Genomic DNA, 14,228 nt, shown 5'->3' with positions numbered 1-14,228 from the left:
GATCGGAACCTGAAATATGCAGGTCTTGGAGCAATTAGAGCAGGGACTCAAAACAAACGAAAGCAGACAAGCAAAAACGGAAAAAAGTAACTGTCGCGCGGTCAGTGAGACACAAAATGTCGGCATCACGTGGAACTGTCATCCGACCACCTGCGGTAGACGGACTCTTCTCCTCTCCATATCCCACACTTTCACTTTGGGAGAACTGCAATGAAGATCAAACGTATAGATAGGGTTGCGGTACTTGATCTTGATCTTGCAGGAGGAGGAGGAGGGAGAGGATCGTTGGAAACAAGCGGATCATGGCACAAGACCGGAGTTTGCTCTTTTTTTAGGCAACCACTTGTCAGAAGCGTGCAACGCCGGAATGTAGGCAGGTTACGTGGGAAATCAACACACACAGTCACCTCCTTCTATGTCATGTGTCAAATGCAAACAACTGACCCTTGACAACCAATTCAAAGACATCCTGAAGGGGTCAAATGTCCGTCAACGTTGGTGCAGTGAGACATACGGTGGGTCGCAGTGGAGACAACACTGCACGGTGAAGGGGACAATGCAACATAGGCATATATGATGGTTTAGTTGGACCGAAAGAAACCTGACTAACTCCTAACCAGCTGTCTTAATTCTCTTCCATAGCTTTTTCAATAGCCTAAAGGGTCCACCGTTGGCGGTAGGATCGACCACTTCTCAATTCAGTGTCTCACATCTGAAACAAGACGACTTGGTAGAGTTTGGGTGCCGAGGGAAAGTGGCTGCTGGGCTGCCAGTCCGCTGAGCAGCCATCGCCATCACACCACTTTTACTCCCTGATTCCATGTATGGAACAGACGTACGACCAGCAGAGTCCCGCTTAGTCAGATTTTGTTGCCTGCAAGTCTTACTCCTGTTTTGTTACTCTCACCCTCCAGTTGAATGTTGTTTGCAACATTGCCTTGTTCAATCTTGTACCAGCCATTTCGACCATTTGTCATCTCCTATTTCATCCAGCCGTTTGAACTCGATAATATTATTACGAAGATCAGCCAAGGGTGCGTACAAGGGTGTCTTGGTAATCACACTCAAAACAGCTCACAAACTATAGACTGGGTTGTATCCGCGGCGTAATAAGCCCTGAATCACCACTAGACCCTCGTGCATGTGGGGATCCCGTCCCTTTCCTAGCCGCTCTCTAGCCGGTGATTCACCCTTGCCTCGCGTCTCGCAGTGGGCTGGTCAAGGTTTCACTTAGAGGCTTCTGCTATTGTGCTACGGGACGAGCATTGTAGGCGAGTTGAAGGTGACCAGACTTAGTACAGTACAGTACGCTATACGGGTAGCAGATTGCAAAAGGAACAACCAATGTCGGCCTACTCGTACATTACTTTCACCCTTTTTCCAAGATTCGTCGTACCAAGCCAGTACTACACCAGTGGCCACTCAACTCATTCTCTCCTAGCGTCACGTTCATTCTGAGTGGAATAAATAAATAAATAAAATAAATAAATAAATAAATAAATAAATAAATAAATAAATATATACATATAAGAAAATACACACCCTTAGAACCACTAATTATCTCAACTGCTATCCTCTGGCACAAAATAGCCACTCCTCATCAAAACACGCCAGAAGGGGTCGCGTAATATCGTCTAATGAGTAGAGACACTCAAAACAAGACAAGGTTCTCGCTTACCTCGGCAGCTTCAGCCATCTTTTGGTTGCTTCAGTATTGGTTGCTTTCAGTAGTACAATAACTACAAGTAGTACAGTACAGTACCACAAATGCCACCATCGGAGTGTTGCAAAAGATGGTACCACTTTCCATTTCTATAGTTCTGTTTTTGTAGTACTTCAACAACCCCCTTCAACTTTATTACGCGTTTATTTCAAAAAGGGGAATCAAAATCCAAAATACGATTACAGTATGAGCGGTGTAGCAACGAAGCGTGCATTGTGTTGTGCAAGTACAAGAATCCAGGAACAATGTCAAGCCCATATACCTGTATTGTATATAAATTGGGATGTGGCATTGTTAAGGGGAAACAAAAAGATTACAGCACCCAGGATTCTCGTATGGTCTCCCACTACAATACTAACTAGGCTCTCTGGTGCTTGACTATGGCTGATCGGACGGGAAGCCGTATTTTCACCAGGATATGGCCGTAACCAAATTGCGCCGACCCGGAATCGAACCGGGGGCCCATCGATGGCAACGATGGATTTTACCACTAAACCATCGGCGCGATATATTGAAAAAAGTGAACTTTCACCAACACCCGTAGGTTGTGTAATTTCGCCGGATTTTGCTCAAAATCACAATTTAATGATATCAGGATATCATAAATGATGTTGAAAAGGCGCAATTAGAATTTCAGAGATCTTGCCATTCCCAATGTGCTGCTAGGAGGTGGTAGAGTTTCCATTTATGGGGTCTCTTCCAACAATTTTCTGCAACGGACTCAATATTGACGCCAGAAATTCTAAAGCCATGCAAAATGTTTTAACGGACTGTCTGGATGGATTTAGTCTCCTTTTTTTTCGGACAATATGTTTTCTTTGACTTATATAGTTCCTGTTTGATCTCCACAGTTTGAATTGTCTATCGAACAGTTCAATAAACAGTCACAATTTACGCAACATGCCATATCACTAAATAATTCAATTTCTATATACCATGTTTGAGTGCCTGTTGATCAAATACCCCACAGGTTGCACTCTCGTTTACTCTGGATACCGAGAGCCTGACGAATTCGGGAGTATCCTCCAGAATCACCATAAGTGTTGACAAAGTTGAGAGTATGTTTGTCAAAGTAGTTTCTGGACGATACAACAGTGACGGCGTCGCTTTCAACATCAACCATCTCCCCCGCAACTTCTTCGGGTTCAACCTCAACGGTCTCCTCCTTCTTCAGAGCGAGCTTCTTCTTCTTGAGTTTCTCCAGACGTGCTTCAGACTTTCGTTCTCGTCGAAACAAAGGCATATCGAGATTGGGAGGAGTAGCAGAAGAATTGATGGACTGTTTGGACATATATCGCTGAATCATCTGAAGATCGGAGTTGTCAAAAGACTGGGGCTCCTCGTTAAGTTCCTGTTCAAGCATTTCGCGTAGTTGGTGTTCGATCTTGTGTAGTTTGCGGTTGAGAAGAAAGGTCTCGTAATGGTCCCTTTGCTTCTGATAATTCTCAATTGCGTAAATCTGTATGTTGTATAAGCAATTCAGTAACCACACGGATGACATTATTTGAAATTTTAACCACAAGGAGACACGCTATATATATTTATACAAGAATGAGGTCGCAGCCGAGGTGAATTATGCCCACGCCACACGTGTTACTAGGTAGAGTGATATACTCGTGATTGGACAAGAATATCTTTGAATTATGGGCTTTAGGATGTTAATGGCAGATGATAGGTTATGGAAGATGATGCATTGAGATTGTGCCGAGACGCAAGAATGAGGAGGCGATAGTTATATTAAAACAGACACTAAGACTTTATAAAAGGTAATTAGGTAGCTGCTATCTGGAAAATGGAGAGACAATGGCTATATTAGAAGTACCAGTAATAATTTTGTACAGACTGTAACCAAAATCATCTACTTGTACAGCCCATGCTTCTGAGATATGAACGACAAGTAGATGTATGGAAGCTCAAGTATTTCCGGCCAATGAAAACAATTGTATAGGTCCTAATCACCCGATGCGGTATCATAGAGTCGCTTGTTTATGAGACTGTCAGGAGAGTCTTTCGTTGTGCGGTTCTAGCCATAGTATTTGTCGTGGAGTTACAGTAATCAACCGACAAAAAAAAGAAAGAAACATTGTTGATACATAAATCCCTTGTTGAAATAACATCAAATAATTGTAGACTCAGTCAGTTATATAACTCCTCATGCCCTGTTCCACCCCGCCAGTATACCCGAAAAGAGGAAAGAATAGCACCACAAAAAAGCAAACACATACTCACATATCCTTCTTCATTAAAAAGACCACTACCTGTCTCTGCATAGCTCTTCGTGACCGTATTCTATGCTCATTCACTCCTTGTGCAATTGTGTACCATTCTCCTTATTCATCTTCTGATTTCCAACATCAACCCCCATCGTCACTTCACTTCACAACTCCAACAAAAGTACAACTTTATGCCAACCAAACCCAACTAAAAATAGCTTCATTAACTCAACAGCTAAGCAATATCCAAAAAACTCCAGAACTTACACAAGAGCTGCTATACATTCTTCCATCAAAGATCTCAACAATTTCTCCCCCACCAACCCCTCATCAGAAAGTCGTTGTATCCATCTGATAAACGGCACTGCCTCACCTAATTCGGGGTTATGTGGGGAACCTTAAATGAAAGACTAATTGGTGACCCGAAATGGAAATATATGTACGGTAGGGTAACTCAGGAGAGTCAGACGAAGACTTAGCTGCGGGGCGAGAAGAGGAGATGGAGACCAGCTGAAAGCAGCAGCTCGACCACAGCGCGTAGAAGATCACGTGACAGGTCTCAGATTCCTAATCGGCGCTCTCCTCGGGCGTCAATAATAGCCCCATGTGGAATCACCCGATAGTACACTACACATTAATCTGGGGCTAGGTTGCAGCATGCATTGTTGGGGGAGGAGATTTGGGCGGGTCACGTGAGACCTGGAGCGGTCAGAGCGGTAGATAAAGCGTCCATTATTCCAATTGGCTGACTAATATTGGTTGTCCTCGCCTGCTCCTGCCCTGTCTGCACTTTCCTCCGTAACAATTAATGTTTCCACATGTTTCCAGAGTGTGGCATTTTACGAGCGAGACACACAGTTGTGTTGGGAGCTAATTTACGATTCACAAGTGTGGATGTGATGGTGCCTAGATGAGCGTCCAAGTGAATTTGGAGTGTGTTTACAAGAGATGTTTAGACACAAACAGACGCAATGTTGTGACCAAAATGTATATAAGCAGGTTGGGTTTCGTTTCCCTTTTCTCTCGAGATTCGATATTGTCTGTAGCGTGCTCTACAGCCTTCACAGCTGGGACCCACACCACCAGCACATCCTGGTCTTAGTAACACACTCTAACTCTGTTGTTTCACCACCTCCAGCAAGACTATCGCCAACACGACACACAAAAATCCACACTACACAAAACCTCACACATCAGCTGCAACATGGACCAGCCCCGCAAACTGTCGAATCTGTCGTCGGCTCTGGCCAGCATCTCTCTACACAATGGCGACGATTACGTGCCACAAAACCAACAGCAGCAGCAACAGGCGTACGGAGGCCAGCCCATGTCCCAGTACCAGCAACAGCAGCATCAGCAGCAGCAGCAGGATGACGACATCAGCATGAGCGTGTCTGCCCCGCGGCATGCTATCCCGCAGATGCAGCAAATCCCCATGGAGGAACTGGACAAAATCGCACAGTACAAGCTCAACTACCCGGACGACGGCATCACGCTTTTCAGCCATCGGTCAGCACCCAACGGCTTTAAAATCGCTGTGGTTCTGAGCGAGCTGGGCCTCAAGTACCGCACCGTCTTCCTGGACTTTAAGAAGAATGAGCAGCGATCCCCTGCCTACATTTCGGTCAATCCCAACGCCCGAGTGCCTTCTATCATTGACCACGACAATGAGCATGTCAGTGTGTGGGAGTCTGGCGCGATACTTATATATCTGTGCCAGAAGGCCGGCCCAGACTGTCCCTTGTGGTCCGAAGATGTGATTGAACAGTCACAAATTAACTCGTGGCTCTTCTTCCAAACCTCCGGCCACGCCCCCATGGTGGGACAGGCCCTGCATTTCCGATACTTCCACCCCGAACTCATTCCATCGGCAATTGAACGGTACACCAACGAGGTGCGACGTATCTATGGAGTGGTGGAGATGCGGCTGGCCGAAAAGCGGGAGCAGCTGATTCTGGAGATGGACGACGAGAGCTTTGCCCTGGGTACGTCGGCATTGTCCGAGTCGAAATACTTTGACGAGCCCGTGTGGCTAGTCGGAAACCGCATGACGATTGCCGATCTGGCGTTTGTCACCTGGAATAACGTGGTGGATAGAATCGGAATCGATCTCAAGGGAGAGCTACCGGAGGTGTACAAATGGACGAGGTTCATGATGGGCCGTCCGGCCGTCATTCGGGCACTTAAGGGACAGGATAATGTTTAACAGCAAGTTGTCTTTAACGTCTTGCTCGTCCATTAGACTAGGCTTTGAGTGTACGGCTCTCAGGCTAGTCTCTCAAACAGGTTGATTCAACAGCAACCGGTTTGATCGTAACACAGCTATACCAGCCATGACTGGTGGTAGTATGATGATGGCTAATACAAAGCGCAGCAGCATGCTGGAAAAAAAGGTGTATATATGAATGAATGACTACAAAAGAGCAATGGTGTGTAGATACCAGTGTAGCGTGCCCTACTGCGATACTGAGAAAAGATAGAGAGACACCGCGATATCATGTCAATATTTGAGCAGTAGCTCTGTAGTATGACTCGGTCTATATATGTTGTAGCGTAAGCTACAGTGTGTACCAGGTAGAGGATGTACTATAGTAGTATACGGTCGAACAATACTGTAGCTACAAGACACAGCCTGTACGCGAAAAGAAACAATTACAAATTTTGTAAATACGAAAAAAACAACAAGTAGTTACTTGCTATCATGTATAGTCTGAGGGTCAGTATGACAGAATTGCTTCATGATGGGGATATGACTGTGAACCTACCATACCTTCCATATCTAGGAATTTCAGATCATCAACTGTACCCAAATAACACGCTCAACAACCAAAACTCCTTGTTACTCAATAATTTATCACTATTTTCCCCTCATCATCGGTTACACCCTCATCATCTTCCAATCCAGTCACACTCTTGTCCATGCATAGGAGAGGGTCGGAGACACTGTTCATTGCTGTGTCATTTTAAACCATCTTTTGACAGAGATCTCGTTTCTCTTTTTTCCTCACTCTCTTAGTGTCGCCGCATCTCTTGCAAGTCAGCCATAGCTTCGGCAGGCTTAACTTGGGTCAGACCAGCAACAGCACTCTCCTTGCCCTTGTGGCCTCGCCCAACGTGGCCGTCGACATGATCACTGTCCTCGCCTCTACCTCGTCGTCCGGTTCGTTCGGACCCCGAAAGAGCTGCTTTGTCAGAATCCGTCCAGACAATGCCGAGCATGTCGAACCTGTCTGAGTCTGAGTCTCGATGCGAATTTGGGGTCTCTCGAGTCTCCCGGGACACTCGAGCCAGCAAACCCGCTCCTCTGACCCGTCCGGAACGTCGCCCGGTGCTTCCGGACTCTTCTCCGGACTCTTCTCCGGAGTGGGGGGTGCTTCCATCCCGAGACCCTCCCTCTCCATCCTCCTGCTTCACCATCACATGACTGAAACCCTTGAGAAAGCCCAGGCTTGCCCGGTCATTGGAAATGTCTGTCAACTCTCGAATCTCTGACGACAGCTTCTTGTTTTGAATCTCTAGATGGTTCAGAAAACGAGACTGCAAACTCTTGGTTTTGATTTCATGGTTGACCCGCAGAGACTCAAGGTCACGAGATTCATCGGCCTGAACCCGAGAGATCCGGTACTCCTGGTTAAACTTGAGGCTCACTAGGTTGATGTCTCTGGTTTCTGCAAGATCTTCCAGCTCTTCCAACAGATCCACGTCTGTTTCCTCCTCCACTGCGGCGATTTTGCCCTGGATGCTTTCGATGTATTTGATGAGATGCTGACCACGGTTGGAGTGAAATCGGCGCGTGGTGAGCGACTGGTAATCCGTCATTTGTCGGCTTCTTCGGGTGGTTTTCTTGGCCATCTTGTGTAAGTGTGTTGTGTTCCTTCGTATTGTTTCCGTGAGGTTTTGTGGGTTGCGTGTTGTGTTGTTTCACCCGTCGATTTGTGTCTGTGTCCTGATGAGTTTGTGTTGCGGTTTGTGTCTCTGCTTGGTTTGATGCCCAGGACAGTCCAAGCGCCTTTTATCTCCCTTCTCTGGTGTTGATTGCGATATGACCTCTCAGACACAATAGAGGTTTATAACACAGGAGGTCTGCAGTGTATGCAGATATTTAGGTTAAGGTTCAATGAGACCGGGTAAATCTGCCGGTAAGGGAGGTAAAATGTGAGGGTGACAGAGGGGTAGAGGCGACTGAATGAGCTTCAGTAGGGTACTAATTGGTCCCGCTACCTTTTGAAAGTCTTCCGGTATTTATTCAGCTCCTACAGCACAAGTTATATCCTCCAATACACTTTTTTCTCAAGTGCCACACACCAACCTAAATTGAGATGTTTAAACGAAAAAGAAAAGCCGTGATGTAAAACAAAAATGAACGAAAAAAATGTTGGAGGGAATTAGACGACCTGAGGGAGACATATTTGGTGAAACTACCAAAACCAGATCCCGTGTATATAAGACTTAAGGGGGTCTGCTTCGCAAGGCCCATAATAATCAGATCGTTTGAATTCCCAATAGGAGGAGGCTAATATCGGCTGCTAGAAGCCGGGTGGTTCCCTACAGGTTGCGAGTGTACTTGAAATATTTGAACTGCGTAGTTGACAGAGAGTATGATCCCCTTCAGAAACAACAGGCCTTTGCTTTACTTACTGTCGTTACGCGTCTTTGCATTCTCGTGTCAATCAGTATGGCACAGAACAGCCCGGAATAGAATTGATTTGTATGAGTACTCGTACAGTATGTGATACGATATGGTTTTTCTCAAACAATTCTCTATTGTGGGGGATTGTCTAGATATCTATCAGATTGTCTCTTGTTTTGCGTTCCTGGCGGTACAAATATGTCTGCAGCAGTTCATGTCAGCCGTATGGGACCGGTCGGGCTGTTCCGTAGTCAATACTTGGGACCAGTCGGGAACTTATTTATCAGAGTAGTGTTCCGGTCCGAGCACTAACGCCTTAGATCAACAAAACTGTTGACTACAATGTTGATCTCAGCATCTCTCTCTGGCGCGGCTACAGTCCAATTTTCTCGGATATCCGGGGTCCAGTAGCCTCTGGGGATCATAATTAGTGCCAAAGCCACCACATAAAACTTCCACATCAATTGCTGCATTGCTACTGTGGTCTGTTCGTACATATTGTAGCTTCTAATGCGTGGGCTACTTGTAGTCTACACAGTTTGCTGGGGTTCGAGTTACATGTAACATCTGAGAACTTTCACCAACTCACAAAGACCAAAATACAGCGCTGTCTATTTGTTCCATCGATTGCTGTGTGAATTTGTTCTTCCTGGAACCAAGTCACCTGTATACACCACAACCAGGTCGGTCTTAGTATGCATCCCCAGCTGCAGAACGCGGAAGGTGCAATTCGCATAGACCCCAGGCTTTGATTCACTGGTGACGTCTTGGCAGACGACAGAACTAAACGTACTTCTTGGCGGTTGAATTTTTCAGCTACCCGGTCAAATTACGGGATTGTGGGATCATCATTGTTATCTTCCTCCCACTGTAGATCAGTACCTACACTGTAAGGCTTCTCCTACATCTGAATGTGTGTGCTTGCACCTTCATTTACATTGTCACTTCGACCACCAAGTCTCAATCACATTAAAGGCAGTCTAAATGGGGTATTATGCTAAAGCGGAGACGGTAGAGTTGAGAGGGGCAAGCCGTGTCCGTGTGAGAGACAGGCACACACTCATCTCTATTGAGTTTAATATAAGGGCGACTGAGTGGTGGAGATGAAAAATGTGTAAACAACATATATGAGTGGAGCTATACGGTCATGAATAATAACATGACCAGTTCAGTAGTATTAAAAATCACTTCATTCCTATATGCATCTGTTTTTGAATGGAAAATAGCCCAGGAAGAATATTCACAAGATCCAAAATAGTACGGCCATTAAGCTCTCGCTTAAGTGATATAAGCTTTCGGCCGAAGCGGGGTCATGACAAAACCCCATCAACATTCTGGAATCAGTCACGTGGGAGGTTGAAAAAAAAACGTCACGTGATCTTATAGGTCCTTGTATTGTGAAACTGCTTTTATTCCATATCAATTGCGGTTGTACTGAGTCTACAGCAATTGTTTCTAATTTCTGACCATTCAATCCATGTTCTTGATAACCACACAACATCACTAATCACTAGTGTATATAAGCTGACGTCTTCCCCGGACAGTCTGGCCCCCAACCATGTCTCTTTTCAGCAAACTTACCCTAGCCAACGGCCTTGAGGTCGATCAGCCCACTGGCCTTTTCATTAACGGCGAATTCGTTGCCGCGAAGTCTGGCAAAACGTTTGAAACCATCAACCCTACCACCGAGGAAGTGATTTGTTCCGTTTCTGAGGCAGATGAGGAAGATGTGAATGCTGCTGTTGACGCTGCTGCTGCTGCTTTCAAGACCTGGGGTTTCAAGACTGCTCCCAGTGCTCGAGGTGCGGCTCTATTCAAGCTGGCGGACCTCATTGAGCGAGACCTCGATATCATCGCTGCGATTGAAACGACTGACAACGGTAAGGTGTACGCCCATGCCAAGGGTGATGTTGCTCTGGTTGTCAAGGTCATTCGATTTTATGCAGGATATGCTGACAAGATCTACGGAGACGTTATCCATGGTAACGATGGACACTTTTCCTACACTCGAAAGGAGCCCATTGGAGTTTGTGGACAAATCATTCCCTGGAACTTCCCCTTGGTCATGTGGTCCTGGAAGATTGCTCCTGCTCTGGCTACCGGTAACACTGTGGTTCTCAAGAGTGCCGAGTCTACTCCTCTGTCTGCTCTGTACGCGGCCAAGCTCGCCCAGGAAGCAGGTATTCCCGCAGGCGTGCTCAACATTGTTTCAGGTTACGGAAAGGTCGGCGCTTTGATGACTAACCACCCCAAGATCCGAAAGGTGGCTTTCACAGGCTCGACTGCTACCGGCAAGCAGGTTCTCAAGGGTGCAGCTCTGTCCAACCTGAAGAAGATCTCCCTTGAGCTTGGAGGAAAGTCTCCCAACATCATCTTTGATGATGCCAACCTGCCCAACGCCATCTCCTGGGCTGCTCTTGGTATCTTCTTCAACTCTGGAGAAGTCTGTGCTGCTGCCTCTCGTCTCTATGTTCAGGAGGGAGTCTACCACGAAGTCGTTGCTGCTCTCAAACAGCGAGCTGAGGCATTGGTTGTGGGCGATCCCTTTGACCAGCAGACCTTCCAGGGGGCCCAGACCTCCAAGATTCAGTTCGACCGAGTCATGAGCTTCATTGAGGCCGGAAAGGCCGAGGGAGCTACTCTGCTGACCGGAGGCTGCCGAGCAAAGGACAAGGGCTATTTCATCCGGCCCACTGTCTTCACCGACGTTAAAAAGGACATGAAGATTGTGCAGGAAGAGATCTTTGGCCCCGTTGTCGTTGTGACCAAGTTCAAGACTCTTGAGGAGGTCATTGAGCTTGCCAACGACTCTGAGTACGGCCTGGCTGCGGGTGTGCACACCCAGGACATTTCTCGAGCCCACTATTTGGCAGAGAACCTCCATGCCGGAACTGTGTGGGTTAATACCTACAACTCGTTTCACATCTCGCTTCCTTTTGGAGGTTTCAACCAGAGTGGTTTCGGTAAGGAGATGGGCAAGGACGGACTGGACAGTTATATTCAGACCAAGGCTGTTCGAATCATGTTTGACCAGGCCAAGCTGCAGTAACTACAAGTAGTTGAATGAACGAATTTGAATGCGAGACGGAGGCTGTAGGAAGCACTATTACATGTACACACTCAAAGCGTCGGTAAAGAACCACTGTTACTGTATGCACTCGTACATACGGTACTCGTATTAGTCCCGACACGAAATTATTTCATCAGTGCATCTACAATGCACACTACTTGCTTCCAATCTACTTGCACTGTCAACTGATAACTTCATCAATACAATATACTATGTCGTGTTTTATACAACTGCGCTTAGAGCTTGGGGGTGTCGTTACCCTGGGCAATGAGCATCTGGGGGTAAACGGCGTTGTTGGCAGCACCGTTGGAGGTGTGCCATCCGGCACCATCAACAACGATGGTGGTTCCGGAGACGTAAGAGGCGGCCTCGGAGAAGACGTAGACGGTACCGTTGGCAATGTCCTCGGTCTGGCCCCATCGCTGGGCGGGGATCAGAGACAGAGCCTTCTCTCGCATGTCTGCGGGGAGAAGTCGGTCGATACCCTCAGTTCCGGCAATGGCACCGGGAGCAATGCAGTTGGATCGGATGCCCAGGGGTCCGAGCTCGACGGCCAGGGCGTTTGACAGAGCGTCGATACCGGCCTTGGCGGCAGAGACGTGGGTCTGGAAGGGGATACCGTAGTAGTGGAGAGTGGCGGAGACAAAGAGGATGGAGCCCTTGTTCTTTCGCAGCTCGGGGAAACAGGCCTTGACGGTGTTGTAGGATCCAAGCAGATCGATGGAGATGACGGACTTGAAGGCGTTGGAAGACAGGTGGTTGAAGTCGGACAGGAAGTTGCCGGCAGCACCACAGATGACAAAGTCGATTCGGCCGAGCTCCTTGACGGTTCGCTCAGCAGCCGCAACCAGAGACTTGACCTCTCGGACGTCGGTGTTTCCAACACCAATGACCTTGGCGCCGGGTCGCAGCTGGGCCATCTCGTCGGCGGCCTTCTGTGTAACCTCGGGTCGTCGTCCGATGATGGCGGCGTCAGCACCCAGCAGAATCATGGCCTCAGTCTGCACTCGGCAAATGGTGCCTGCACCTCCGGTCACGAAGACAACCTTGCCCTTGAAGATGTCGGGCTTGAAAACGGACTTCTTGAGCCAATCGGGAGACAGTGTGTTGGGCATTGTGGTGAGATGGAATGTGCGGTGGTGACGTTAAAAGTGTCTGTTACTGTGTCAAAGTATGGGGACAAGAACAGATATATACATGCTGTGACACGGGCGAACCTTATGTGGGCTTGTACCCCAAACGAACCTCGGCCGAACCTTACCCCGGATTCACATGGAGGTGGGGAAGGTGGTGGTGGATTTGGGGGTAGGCGCGAGAGATGACAGGAGTGGGATCGATTGTGCAAAAGCGAATGGGGGGAATGAAGAGAGACTTTGACGGGTTGGATAAATTTTCCACGTGACCAAGATCCCAGACCAATCTCACGTGAGCCCCGATAGCCCACTATTTAAGCCGCCCTAACTGCTACTCTACGCTGGTCTTCTCTCCGCAGTTAGTCCTAAGACCGGTTATGCCGAAACTCAAACTGCGAGCGTTGGGACTGTCGTTGAGACTACACATATTCAGACCCGCGGGTTCGATCGCAACTCAACCAACCTTTATGTCAGAAGGAGAATGTGATACTCTACGATCTGGGCCGAGCGGCAGTCGGTTGTCAAGCCACAGAAGATCCGTAAACTGCAATTGGCTCGGTTATGATACATTTTTTCACACATAGGCCATCAGTCCACCTACTGTAAAGTATGTATGTACATATACTGTACTTCCCCCCCCCCCCCCCCCCCGCCAAGGACGAAAACCATCACAATATAGCACTGTGTTGTGCGTCTCTACGGTGGTGTCGGAAGCCCACCAACATATTTATTGGCCTCATCTCGGCTCTACCCCCTAGATTGATCTGGCAAAGACTTCCCAACCCCATAAATTCTCTTCTATTGCGCTGTTTTGCCGTGGCAGAAAAAACAGCTCCTGCCATTATACACTTTAGACAGCAAGATCCGAGATAGCACTAACAAACGCCAAATGAAATGGCTGCTTGCACTGGAAGTTGGGCAATGACGTCTGCAGTGTGTACCAGAAGCTAGTAAAACCAATGTTTGAGAATGCATCTCTTTCCGTCTTATTTATACAAACTAACACTGTCTGCAACTCCGACAAACGGAATAGTACATTGTCACCTGAACTATCACCGTCTACAGTATATACTCAATATCCCCAATAATAGTTGACAAATCTCTAATTTTGTTGATTATACACTTACGACTAAACAAAATTAGTAATCCTTTACTTACCCCACACCTGCTGTCACACGATGATTCGGAACCATGACGCACTGAGGGGATTTGGATCACGTGACGCCAAACAGCAACCCACAGAGATACATAAGCACTCCCTCTCTCGCACCCTCTCGTTATATTAGACCCAGCTCCATCTATCTCCCGCATGAGTCAATTACAACACGTAACGTAACCAGATGAAAAGCCGTTATTGGGGTTAGGGCTTCAGTGCACAAGGTTGCGTTGTACGATTCGACCGCCCAAGGCTGGAACTCTATGTATCGAAGGAGTTCGTAAATTTTGGGTTAGGGTGTGA

The 14,228-nt window shown here is 47.3% G+C and overlaps 6 protein-coding genes and 2 non-coding genes across 8 annotated transcripts; 2 read left to right on the top strand and 6 right to left on the bottom strand.

Moving 5' to 3' along the window:
• Positions 1–2,034: 2,034 nt before the first annotated feature.
• On the bottom strand, positions 2,035–2,153 carry YALI1_C04173r. The gene has a single exon (XR_002432088.3). It is a non-coding gene; the product is annotated as a 5S ribosomal RNA (ribosomal RNA).
• Positions 2,154–2,157: 4 nt separating this feature from the next.
• YALI1_C04172r lies at positions 2,158–2,228 on the bottom strand. Its single transcript has one exon. It is a non-coding gene; the product is annotated as a tRNA-Gly (tRNA).
• A 450-nt stretch (positions 2,229–2,678) lies between these two features.
• Positions 2,679–3,224, bottom strand: YALI1_C04162g (uncharacterized protein; the record flags this gene model as incomplete). The annotated part of the gene is made up of 1 exon (XM_501386.4): positions 2,679–3,224. The coding sequence occupies one exon, from the start codon at positions 3,222–3,224 to the stop codon at positions 2,679–2,681; it is 546 nt and encodes a 181-aa protein (XP_501386.4).
• A 1,916-nt stretch (positions 3,225–5,140) lies between these two features.
• On the top strand, positions 5,141–6,142 carry YALI1_C04143g (uncharacterized protein; the record flags this gene model as incomplete). Its single annotated transcript, XM_501385.3, has 1 exon — positions 5,141–6,142. The coding sequence occupies one exon, from the start codon at positions 5,141–5,143 to the stop codon at positions 6,140–6,142; it is 1,002 nt and encodes a 333-aa protein (XP_501385.3).
• A 72-nt stretch (positions 6,143–6,214) lies between these two features.
• YALI1_C04126g (uncharacterized protein) lies at positions 6,215–6,887 on the bottom strand (the record flags this gene model as incomplete). The annotated part of the gene is made up of 2 exons (XM_068282190.1): positions 6,215–6,349; positions 6,795–6,887. The coding sequence occupies 2 exons, from the start codon at positions 6,885–6,887 to the stop codon at positions 6,215–6,217; spliced, it is 228 nt and encodes a 75-aa protein (XP_068138291.1).
• A 61-nt stretch (positions 6,888–6,948) lies between these two features.
• YALI1_C04117g (uncharacterized protein) lies at positions 6,949–7,788 on the bottom strand (the record flags this gene model as incomplete). Its single annotated transcript, XM_501384.3, has 1 exon — positions 6,949–7,788. The coding sequence occupies one exon, from the start codon at positions 7,786–7,788 to the stop codon at positions 6,949–6,951; it is 840 nt and encodes a 279-aa protein (XP_501384.1).
• Positions 7,789–10,124: 2,336 nt separating this feature from the next.
• Positions 10,125–11,615, top strand: YALI1_C04093g (uncharacterized protein; the record flags this gene model as incomplete). Its single annotated transcript, XM_501383.1, has 1 exon — positions 10,125–11,615. One exon carries the CDS (start codon positions 10,125–10,127, stop codon positions 11,613–11,615), a length of 1,491 nt encoding a protein of 496 aa, XP_501383.1.
• Positions 11,616–11,872: 257 nt separating this feature from the next.
• YALI1_C04067g (uncharacterized protein) lies at positions 11,873–12,751 on the bottom strand (the record flags this gene model as incomplete). Its single annotated transcript, XM_501382.3, has 1 exon — positions 11,873–12,751. The coding sequence occupies one exon, from the start codon at positions 12,749–12,751 to the stop codon at positions 11,873–11,875; it is 879 nt and encodes a 292-aa protein (XP_501382.1).
• Positions 12,752–14,228: the final 1,477 nt, after the last annotated feature.

This window comes from Yarrowia lipolytica, chromosome 1C (genome assembly GCF_001761485.1).
Source record: "Yarrowia lipolytica chromosome 1C, complete sequence".
Classification (NCBI taxonomy): domain Eukaryota; kingdom Fungi; phylum Ascomycota; class Dipodascomycetes; order Dipodascales; genus Yarrowia; species Yarrowia lipolytica.
Note: the sequence above shows the minus strand (reverse complement) of the source record. Positions and strands in the feature narration are given on the sequence as shown.